Raw genomic sequence first — 11767 nt, 5'->3', positions numbered from 1 at the left:
TGTAAACATTCAGAGAGAGACTTTCACTTGCTTTGACAATGTAAACATATGTTTCCCATGCCAATAAAACCCTTTGAATTGAATTGAACTGAGAGAGAGAGAGCGAGAGAGAGAGAATAGGGGGGATAGAAGAGAGGAGGGTAGTGAAGGCGACTTTGAACAGTCGGCCTAAACCTCGGTGGCCTGAATCGATGTATTACTCCGGGGCTATAGAGGGCAGTCTTGATTGCATGTGCCAGTGACAAGCTACAATGCGTTGTTGGCGCCAGAAGATCAGTGGCGCAAGCTCTACAGAAAGCGAGAGAGGAAGACATTGCAGACAGTCGCAAGCAAGCATCCAGGAGAAATCGGTTGTGCAGAGCCCTTAAACTTTTTGTTTCATCATACCCCGAAGACAAAGAGGTGGGTACCCTGCGGACCTATACTAATTAATATCCCAAACAGCTGTCTATTTTGACTGTTTAGGTTGCCAATAAACAGGCTATAGGATTAGTTGATAATTGTGTACACGTTTATTTTTTATTCAGATATCTAGTTAAGTTATATATTCCTAAATTCTGCACAAATTGAAAATATTCCACTATCAAATGTTATTTTACTTCTGTGACTCATTTTCACCCAGTGATGGTCCCAAGAAAATGGACCTCGGGCCCCGTATGTGCTTGCTGGCTAGGAATATAGCCAGCTAGTTAGCTTGATATCTAGGCTAGGTAGCCTGCTAGCAAAGTACGCTAGCGCAGTAGCTCGCGAGGCTAGGCCATTATGAGTGGAATGCTGTCGCATGTCGAGGATATTTGGGTAGCTTGGTGCTCGAACGTTCTCAATCTTGCAATACATTGGTAAATTGAATTAACTGAGATTATAAAGCATTCGTCTTGTGTGTATTTTATGATTTCGAAGGCATTTGAGCCGTGCTTTGTTATGCATTTGTTATATAAGATGGGGTCGCCTTTCCCGGGCTTTTTAGCGAGGCGAATACTCCTCGCCCGGATAATGTTAGCCATCTTTGTTTCAGGCTGATTTATCGGATTATGGCGAAAAACTACCCCATCTGCAACTCGGTGTTATATATTTGGGTTGTATACAAATGTATTTTCTGCCTTTTTTTTGTGGCTCTTCCTACCGTTACTTAAAAATAGATTTTGTAATACTTTTGGAAACCCCCTCGTAGTTCTGAAATGCGCTTTGAAGGGCGGAAGCTAGCGTAGCGGCAGCCATCTTATGTTTCCTGGCTAGCTGGAAAGTGGTGGTGTGGCATAGACAAGATGGCCTGTTAAAACTGCGCACAAGTTGTGTCAGAGTTTCCGCATTCGTTATTGTATTCGTAACCGTGGAAAAATGACTTTGGTGAATAAGGTTTGTTGCACATATGAGGGGGAACGCTTGATTTGTTGATCAGCCATGCGGCTAACTAACTAGCCAGCTAGTTATCAGCTACAAAGCTAGTTAGCGCGCTAACTCGACAAACATTAGCCGCTAACAATGCTGTATCGTCAAGTTGTTTTCACCTCCCCTAGCCAGCTAACTAGCGGGCTAATGTTGGCTATGTAGCCAAGGTGGTTAATGTTATGTTGGCCAAGGTGGTTAATGTTATGTTGGTCAACCTGGTTAAAGAGTGTGTTTAGGCTATTTTCATGCCATTTCAAATGTTTAGTCAACTTAAGGCTTCTGTGAAACCCTCGTCCATTTTTTATATCGGTTAGTCAGTAATTGCATGTTACCCATTCTGCATCTGCCTAGATAGCCAGGTAGCCTCAGCTCTTGCGCATAACTTTGGTGCTAAATAACATTTAGCCCGCTAGATAGCAATTTATAGCCAGCTAACGAAGTGTTAATATGTATTTCAACTGTTTCAAATAATTTCTAAATTCGTGCGATGTTTGCCCTTTGTTAGATTACGGGAAACACCATTTGTCTGTGCAGAATTAATACAAGTATTTTGTAATTTTGTTCTGTGTATTGTTGACACTGGTACTCCTGTCACTTGGCTAGTTAGCCTTCAATTATTGCTAGCTGGGGGTCTTGGCTGGCTAGTTATCTGGCTAATAACAAGTGTGTCAGTGCAGAAGCTATGGCTCCGTATAAAGTTTCAGATGTTTTCTTGATTTGTAATGCACAAACTGAACAGCGTTCTGCCTACTTTTTTCACCCCTTTTTCTGCCAGGATAAATACCTATAATCTATTACTGTTACACCACACCAGCAGCTCTGTGCTTTAGTATCAGCATTGAAACTGTTCTACATAACTACTGTTCACTTCATTAGCATGGAAACACTTAGTTGAGATGTAAATGATAGCTCAATGTCACATCACTTAATCTGTATCTTATATTGCTTCCACCTGACAGGTCTCTGACTGACTGAGAATCTAAGCACTACTACCACCAACCCTGTTGTGCTAGCCATACTAAGTGGATCTCTTCCTACCCCAAGTCCCTCTAAGCTTCCCGTCCGGCTCTAAAACGGAGGTCGTCGGGCTGGAGTGTGTTCTCATGGCTGATTCAGAGACTGAGTGTGACACACCCGGCCTTGACACGCTGGGGTCGGAGTGTGTCATTGCCCACAGCCAGGTTGACCTGCATTATGCGGCCGAGACGGAGATCATGACAGAGGAGAAACGTGGCCTGGAGCTGGAGATCCACGGGGCAGACCTGGCCAAGATCCAAGGGCTCACTGCCGTGGCCTGTGTGGACGCCATCGTCACAGAGACTGACCACGACTACGTGACCAAGCCGGACCACCACGGGGAGATCCAGTGCTTCACCATGGGGGGCGAGGGCAAAGGGGAGGCGCTGCTGGGAGAGGTGCTGCTAAAAACAGAGACTGAACATGTGGTTAAGGTGGAGTCGGACCACGTGGGCGGCGAGCTGACGGTGGAGTCCGAGAATGGTGTGGTTATCCACGAGGCCCACGGCCTGCAGTGCAACGAGTGCGGAGAGATCTTCGGCAGCATGGCCGACCTGCACCAGCACTTTGAGATCCACAAGGCCACCAACCCTTACATCTGCGTGCACTGTGGCGATAGCTTCGCTGTGGAGTCGAGCCTCAAGCAGCACATGAAGATCCACATGAAAGAGAAAGCGTATGCCACCACAGGTGTGGAGATGGTGGGAAAGGGGGTGATTGATGCTTTCAATCTAAAATCTCACCAGATGATCCACAGCCCGGAGAAGCCCCACCGTTGCTCGGAATGTGGCAAGAGCTTTGCGGCAGCCATCACCTTGCGGGAGCACATGAAGATGCACTCAGAGGATAAGCCGTATAAGTGTACCCAGTGCAGGAAGAGCTTCATCCGACGGCGCCACCTCAAGAAGCACCAGGAGCTCCACGCCAGGGAGAAGCCCTTCACATGTTCCCAGTGCGGAAAGGGCTTCACCACGGCCTCTAGCCTGAAGCAGCACCAGAAAACCCACGCAGGGGACAAGCCTCACCGCTGTACACAGTGCGGGAAGTGCTTTGCCGCAGCCGCAACTCTGCGGGAGCACCAGCGCATCCACTCTGGGGAGAAGCCCTACAAGTGCAACCAGTGCAGGAAGAGCTTTGTCCGCAAGCGCCACCTTAAGAAGCACCAACTGGTCCACTCGGGTGGGAAACCCTACTCCTGCGCCCAGTGCGACAAGAGCTTCAACCACTCCTCCTCGCTCTCCCGGCACCACAAGGTCCACCTGGAAGCACGCATCTACTCCTCTCCTCCCCAGGGCAAGGCCTTCTCCTACGGGTCCACTATGAAGCAGCAGTCAAGGATGCACCAGGGGGGAGGCGCGGGAGACAAACCGTACACCTGCAACCACTGCGACAAGAGCTTCAATCATTCCTCCTCCCTGTCCCGCCACCAAAGAGTCCACTCGGAGGGGAAGAGCTACACCTGCGGCCACTGTGGGAAGAGGTTCAACCACTCCTCTTCCCTGTCCAGGCACCAGCGTGTTCACCAGGAGCAGAAGCAGCAGCAGCAACAGGTAGTGGTGCAGCAACAGTACAGCGCCGTTCCCTCGACGAAGGGATTCCCCCACACCACCATCCTCAAACAGCGTATCCTGGCCAGCGAGAAGCCATACAGGTGCTCCCAGTGTGGAAAAGGCTTCAACCATTCATCTTCTCTCTCCAGGCATCATAGAATCCACATCGACCAGTGAGATCCCTACACACACCTACTCTGTCTTTCACTCACACACAGCCCTGACCGACACCCACCCCTGTGATGTTTCTGTTCTACCAATCGGTCCCGAGCTCCAGACGACAAGGACTACAGCCAATAAAACCCGGCCAGCTCTCCCAGTAACAGTGTAGTGGTCAGGGGCAGAGTTTAATTTGTCTCTGTGTGGAGCAGTCGATACAAATGGACGATGACACAACCAAAATATCCTTTTCGAAAGGAGAGAAATAAAAGTTCTAGCCTGAACTTATAATAACCCTTTACAGACGAGCTGTTGAAGTTGGGTTGCTTGACAAGTTCCTAGGACTTTCAGATCAGTTAGTTTTGAATAAATTGTGTGATAGACATTTTGAATGAGCCTGTGTTTCTCCTTTGTGATTGTGATTCTTTGCTCCAGAACCCCCTCTTTTTGATTGCTTTTAAAGAAAAGAAAAATGATTTGATAATCTAGATAAATGTTACCTGACTAACGGAGAGAAACACTTGTCGTTATTCCACTCGTGCATAATTCTCCCCCTACTATATGGAGTGCTTTTCCGATCTAACCCTCGTTGAGGTCAATCTCCCACTCTTGGCTACTGATGCAACTTGCGATCAAGTCATACTGTCTTGATGGCATAAATTAGCAATTTTTCAAATGTGCATTTTTTTTAACCCATCTTACCACCTGTAAACTCATGGGGGGAGACAGATCCTATGTAAATAATTGTTGATTTATCCTTTTTTATATATCTGTATAGGTGACTACTGTGCAGTTTTGTTCCAGAAATTAGATGTATTTTTTTTATAGTAACATCCACATACTCTCACCTCCCTTCTCCAGATTCCTTTTCATTAATTGTTTTTGTTACAGAGCTACCAGGAAATGTTGCTACTGCTCTCGTATGTACATACTGTCATATCTGGGTTTCCATCCAGTGAGATGCAGCTCCATGTGGATGGGTATGTACCCAGTGATGTGGTCTGTATTGTACAGCTAAAGTGTGGAGAGCAATACTGCCTCTGTATTTTGGGATGCAATTAACAGTCACGAAAAGGAGAAATGGACAAAATCACCGTTAAAAAAAATAAACTATCTGGTAGCATTATCTGAAGTTGACTTGCGTCTGTTTTTAATTGATTCCCTATCCAGTTCTTTCAGCACCAAATGTAACATCATTATTAGATAGACGATGGACTCTGATGTTCAAGAGTTATTTCTTTACTCATTCAATTAGCAGTGTATAGAATTATAGTTGATTTCACTGAATGGTTTTGGGAGTAGAAGTGCCCAAATTGGACAGTGTAATAATAGGTTGTGTTTACTACCTATCTAGACGACTATAGGTTGCTTTTAGTTATCTAGACGACTATAGGTTGCTTTTAGTGACACCACTCTTGACTTTGAACTTCCAGGTTTTCCAAATTCCATGGGATTACGCCTTTTTATTTACTGTTCTGTGTATACATTTTAATTTTTTTTTTTTTTTTTTAAATACCGTTTGGGTCATTTTGAAAGGGAAGAATAGCTATTATACTGTTTTAAAAAAAATAAAAAATATGGGAAGGAATTTTTATTTTGAGCAGACTTTATTATTTTTACCCCTTTTTGAATAACGATAGCATAGGCCTATTCCTTGTCAGATAGGTGCCTTACTGCATGCTGTAGAAATGTATGCCGAGCTGTCATAAAACAAACAAAAAAACTTATGGGTTGGCAACTCCTTTATTCTTAACTTACACCCAGCATTTTAAGTTGATGTCATTACTTTATTATTTTTGGGCTTCTATGTACATTGTGTTTGCACACTGTTACATCTTCATTGTCATTTAATTTTTTCTCCTGTCTTTGTTGATTGGCATTCAATGTAGATTTTCTTCAAGGTTGAATTAAGGAAGTGAGAATGTTTTTGATCCCTATATGGCTCTGATAACTGTAGAGGTCCCACCCAGCTCCACCTCTCCCCACATTTCTGACTGCTACATATATGGATAAATAAAAGTTGACTGTCAACATTGCATCAATGGTTTCTTTTGTCTGATTTGTTATTTTGAAGTCTGGTAATGACACCCACATGCTTCTTGTTACATGTTAACTCCGTTTCCCTAAAAATACAACAGTGGGCAGGGCCAATGTAGAAGTTTAATATTCATTAATCCATGTAATTTGAAAACTTCTTTCCACCTAACTCGGAAATTCTCAAATTTATGTTGGTGAAGATGCTTTTGCCTCCCCCACAGACTACTGTAGCCATTGGCTCATTTGAGTTTTCAAACATGCTTCCATTTCTTTTGTTACTGCGTCCAATTGGGGGCAGCCTTGTCTAAGGTTTGCGTACCTCATTCCCAACAAAAATTATAGCCGTCCCTTCTAGTTGTAAAAGTCCCACTTTAATAATGACCTAATTTTTTATAAAAATAAATACAAGTTAAACACACGTCATCTTGCTATCACCCAACACTAAACCACCTCAATTCCTAACCTGAGCTCTCCCAGAGCCATGTTGATGTGGCTGGGATTTCTCTCCATGTACACCTTGTCCCTGGAGCCTCCACCTACACCCAGGACTTAGCTTATCACCTCTGCCAGGTTCTGGTTTGTATCTGCTGTCACTGAGCGACTTCAATGAACTTGTTTACTTACAAGAGGAAATCCTATGAAAGGCAAAGTCATTGCAGGGCAAAGGGTAGGTAGGCACTACTATTAAATACAAAGGAGCCTGGCAGATGGCGCTGAAAAGCTAAGCCCTAGGTGCTGGTGGAGGAAGGGTTCCATGGAGAAGCGAAAGGTACTACTTATTTTAAGTGTCAACAACTTTCAGTGAGGTGGTTGGTGGCTTGTGTGGTACATAAATATTTATTTGTGTTACACATGGCTACAAGGAAAGGTATGAAAATTAAATTTCAGGCCTAGTGGAAGGACCATGCAAACTCACAGTAAAAATCCACCACCTATTGATTGAGCATGCATTCATTGCAGCAGATTCACTAGCCAAATATGTCTCTCAGGATATTCCTGTTAAATGTTATATACAGAAAGGGGAATAATAAAATATACAAGGACATCCACTGGGGTAGGTCTGGGTTGAGCATCCATAAGTTGCTCTTATACACTATCCCGGGAGGACTGGATAGCTAACCAGCATAGACAATGAGGAAAAGCTAGGTGTTCACAGCAAGTTTATGACAGCAGTGAAACAAACATGCTGGAAGTCCATGAAGATAGGCTGTGAACCCCATATCTGATTGTACATTCTTACTTCCCACGCTTTCTGATGGCGGAACAGACGGAGCTGCATCAGGGGACTCATGGGCCCTCACACAGAGCTGCGTCAGGAAGCTCATGGACCCTCACACGGAGCTGTGTCAGGGAGCTCATTGTCCCTCCCTCTGAGATGCATCTGGGGGCCTATGTTTTCTATACGTTCATGACTGGTGTGAGCTGTAGCAAAGAGCTCTGTGGTCTCATGGCGGAGCTCTTGGAGTGCAGTTTCTCCAGGTTCTGTAGGAAACCTCTCCTCTTTAGACCCTCCAGAATCACTGTGTTGTTGGTCGCCAGAGTCACATGGGTGCTGTAGGGAGAAACATAGAAGAACCAGGTATAAATTATAAAATGCACACAAAAAGCTCCTGTGGGGAGATGAACCATATCAGTAGGACAGAAATACAATATGGAATGCACTGATAGACACACACTTACATTTAGGGAAAGGGGAAGGGGATACCTAGTCAGGTACTAACTATACTGAAATTCAGGGTGAAAAAAACCTACTCTTCACCACAAAAGGGAAAATGCCAAGTTCTTATAAAGTTCATGCAACACTTTTCCCCTCTTCAATGTTAAATGTGAGGGTTTACCCATTCATTATTCACAGTAATCATCCCCCTCTGTATAAATACTGCCTGGTCTAATTGGCTACGGGGTGTTTGTTCAGCTTTATATCCATTTACATGAAAAGGGAAGAGAGGGAAGGCACACCGCCGACCAGGGCCATGTGTCATCTAACTACCTCCAGCCTCAGCTTATTTTCACTGCAGCTCCACATTCTTCCACCCTCCCTGGGCCAGCGCTATAGGCAGCTGGCTCTGTAGGCCCTGTTGCCTCTACCTCAGCCAGAGAGAGGCTAGGTTTACAGCTGGAGAAAGGGGTCTAGGTCACAGGTGTGAAGACAAATAAACAGGGGATTTAAGGGCCAAATGCCTCTATGTGTTTCTGGCAGACTGGGACCTTAGGACAGGAGAGTATGGGAAGAGGTCCTGCTGCCTGGAACAGTCCCATTCCTGGGGCATATACATTAAGGGAGAAGAGAAGATATAAGAGTATTTTGTCTTTCGTAACAAATACTAATGCTGGAGAATAGCATTTTCATTTAATAATACCTAGCTAGTGCAAATTGTCACAATCACTTCACAAAATATAATGAGACCTTTTGTTAAAAGTGTTATAACTGCAATCCATTAATGTTCGATGATGATTAATACAAAGAAACTCACCGGGGCGAGTCTATCCCGCTGTCTCCCGTGTTGCTCTGACTCTCCCCTGCCTCCCCCATCATCTTTCCCCCTCCGGTTCCACTGGACATGCCCAGACTAATACTTGAGCTCTGAAGGCCTCCTCTCTCCCTCAGGGTCTCACAGCCCCCCTTTTCATCCCCGTCTTCCTCTACTCTGCAACCCCAGTGAGCCGACTCCCCGTCCCCCTCGTCTGCTGACTTATGGAGGGTCTCAGCGTCAGACTCCACCTCGCTGGTCTGGCAGTAGTCAAATATGCTGCTGTCTGCCACCCCAGCATGCTCCAAACCCTCCAGGGAGAGGCTGGCGTCCTGCCGTCGCTCCCCAAGGATCGGGGCTCCTTGCCTGGGGCTGGGATCACTGTGGGTCCCTGGTGACGTCTGGCTGAGGTGGCTAAGGGTAGAGCGGCTCACTCTGACGCACCTCTCCTCCTCCTGTCCGTGGGGGCTGTGAGGGGACAGAGAGGGGTATTGGTGGATGGTAGAAGAGTGCTCCTCCGCATAAGTGCTATCCCAGTCTCCTTGGAGAGATTGGGGGTCAGGGAAGTGGGGTTGGGGCTCGTGGTAAGAGGAGTGAGGTTGGTCGTGGTAGTGAGTAGGGTCTTGGTGGTCGAAGTGAGTGTCTTGGTATATGGTCTGAGGATCATGGTAGAGGGACTGAGAGTCATGATAGTGAGACATTCGTGTTTGATAGATCTCTCTGTTGTCAATGACTCCCTCCTCACTCAGATAAAGAGAACTACAGGCATCCTCATCTTCTTCCTCTGCTCTCTGGTAAAGCCTGTGGTCATCTTCAATAAACTCATCACTCTCTATCATAAAGCCATTACTCTCCACCATTAACCCATCAATGTCCCCATGCTCATGACCTGGACTCCTGTGCTCTCTACTGCCACCACTGCTGTGTACCAGACCATGCTGGTTGGGGGTGGTACTGAAAGTCTGTTGGTGAGAGGAGAGCAGGTCAGGCCTGTGGGTTAGGTCTCCCTGTGTGTCTGTGTGTTTGAAGGAGTGCCTGCGATGCACAGCAGGCTTTGGCCAGGGCACGGCTGGGTCGCACGGATGGGCAGGGACTGGGTCATAGAGGTGGGTACTAGGGAGGTTGGCATCAGAGTCTAGGGTTTGGCTTGTTACTGCTGGGTGTCTATGGTTCGTTGTACTGACATATTCTGCTTGCTGTGTCGTTCTATGCTTTCCCTCCTTCTCTCCCTCCCTGCTGTCCCTCCCTCTGTTCTTTCTCTCCCTCTGATATCTAACCTTGTCGTCTATCCTTAGGGTGCTGCTCTGGGGGTATGCCGAGCTGTAGTCTGACGGTAATTCTCTGGGGGGTTTGGTATCAGAGGGGTGCAGGAGGAGGGGGTCGGTGGTGAACCCCCTCTCGTGGAGACGGTCACATGACCTGTCCTCGGTTGTACGAGACTTTCCAGCATGCTCTGTGTCATCAGTGGTCACTTTGGCTTTGTGCGGGTCCCAGGATCTGGAGCGGTGTCCCACTCGTTCTCTCCTGCCTCCTCCTGAAGTCTTCCTCTCTTTCCCCTCCTTCGCTTCCTTTCCCTCTCTCCTCCTCTGTTCTTTGTGGGTCATGCTAGGGGCCACAGTCTGGGTTGGGGTTGTATCTTTCCCAGGTGGCTGACCCTCAAAGGGGTTGTCAATGCGTTTCTTATAGAGGCTTTTCCCCTCCACCGCTCCTGGATCCTCTCTGTGGTCTGGTTCATGGACAGGGACCTCAGGTCTGAGGCGAGAGGGGACCAGCTCCTCCCTGTCTGGGTCCACATCCACACACACTGGGGCCTTAGTCTTCAACCTGTCTTTCTGTTTCTCCCCGGAGGAATGCGTTCTCTTGCTGCGAGAGGCCTTGGAAGTAGATCTCCTGCCCCCAGCCCCTGCTCCGAGTACGGGCCGGGAGGAGTGTTGTTGTCTGGGCTTGGAGCTGGTCAGGATCTCAGTGGACATGCCCTTGTCCACCACCTTGTCCCCTCTGTCTACCCTGTCCCCCTTGTCCAAAACTTTATCTCTTTCCACCCCTCTTTCCCCTCGTCTTTCTGTTTCCGTCCCTTTCTCCCCTCCTCGCTCCCCCAGTTTCTTCATTAGTACAGTGTGGCGTGTCAGGTTGTCCACAGTGAGCTCAGGGTTAATGCGTCTGATGATGGCGTGCTCCAGGTCTCTGGGCAGATTGTTCAGATCCTCCTCGTCCCTCACCGGCCACTCCTCCGGAGGGAACTGACCCGAGAACGAGGCATATTCTTTCTTCACTTTCTCCTTCTTCCCTCCGTACCTCCTGAAGAGGCTGAGGCCAAACCTCCTCCCCGGTTTGCCCTTGCTGCTGGCGGCGGTAGCCGTAGTGGTCTTGCTGACCTCGCTAGCCTGGTAGTCTGCGGCCGTCGAGGTCGACTGGTGCTGGACTTGAGGCTTGTGGTCCCGGGACCACTTTAGACTCTTCCCTGTGCACTCGCTAATAGAAACAGAAACCGAGTGCTGGTCTGGGAGGGATGGAGGAACCGTGGTGGCTGTAGTGGCCGTAGTAGCAGGATTGGTCACGTTCTGGGCAGGGGCAAAGCAGCTGCAGGACTTGCAGTGGGCCACCAGAGGGGGCTGTGAGTGGCTCTCCAGGGTGTCATTACTGAGCAGGTAGGTGATGGGGGGAGGGGATGGCAGCTCATTGTCTCCAGACCCTGAGGTCCACCAGCTCTTCTCTCTCACCAGGCTGTTGGTGATAAAGTAGGTCTGAGGAGTGACAATGAAATAGCCCTCTCCTGTGTGATAGATCTTCCTCTCTTTGATCAACGAGCCCAGAGCGTTGTACAGGATGTCCTGAGTAGGGATGGTCATACCTGACAGGAAGAGAGAGAGAAGATCAGCCTCATTAGTTAATACAGTTTATCTCCTATAAATCACATAGAAGTTACTGCATATCGGCAGATGGACTCGACTAGTTTACAGTCAAACTTAAAACTGCACGTTAAACATTAGTACACTAGATATAATTCTCCCCTTTTTGACACCTACAACTACTCTATTGTGCTGTGGTTGAATGTATGTAGGGATATGAAGCTCTCCCTATACATTACCTGGGTGAGCCTTGGTCATGTGACTGATGAGGGCTTCCTGGTTGACGGTGATATTG

The 11767-nt window shown here is 47.4% G+C and overlaps 2 protein-coding genes across 2 annotated transcripts in view; one reads left to right on the top strand and one right to left on the bottom strand.

The window, feature by feature from the left end:
- The first annotated feature begins 246 nt into the window (after positions 1-246).
- On the top strand, positions 247-6148 carry si:ch211-198a12.6 (C2H2-type zinc finger protein). The gene is made up of 2 exons (XM_021614203.2): positions 247-402; positions 2349-6148. The coding sequence occupies exon 2, from the start codon at positions 2493-2495 to the stop codon at positions 4131-4133; it is 1641 nt and encodes a 546-aa protein (XP_021469878.1). The 5' UTR covers positions 247-402; positions 2349-2492; the 3' UTR covers positions 4134-6148.
- Positions 5608-11767, bottom strand: part of LOC110530893 (storkhead-box protein 1-like) — a 47816-nt gene continuing 41656 nt past the window's right edge. Inside the window, exons 2-4 of the mRNA XM_021614192.2 lie at positions 11712-11767; positions 8627-11474; positions 5608-7704 (exon numbers count right to left, since the gene is read on the bottom strand). The exon at positions 11712-11767 is cut by the window's right edge and continues 97 nt beyond it. Of these exons, the coding sequence (XP_021469867.2) occupies positions 7551-7704; positions 8627-11474; positions 11712-11767 (3058 nt within the window). The 3' untranslated portion in view covers positions 5608-7550. The remainder of the gene's footprint in view (positions 7705-8626; positions 11475-11711) is intronic.

This window comes from Oncorhynchus mykiss, chromosome 1 (genome assembly GCF_013265735.2).
Source record: "Oncorhynchus mykiss isolate Arlee chromosome 1, USDA_OmykA_1.1, whole genome shotgun sequence".
Lineage (NCBI taxonomy): Eukaryota > Metazoa > Chordata > Actinopteri > Salmoniformes > Salmonidae > Oncorhynchus > Oncorhynchus mykiss.
This window is presented reverse-complemented; position numbering and strand designations above follow the sequence as displayed.

Coding starts and splice junctions, on each gene's coding strand:
- si:ch211-198a12.6 (XM_021614203.2), top strand. CDS start 2,493: ATGGCTGATTCAGAGACTGAGTGTGACACACCCGGCCTTGACACGCTG.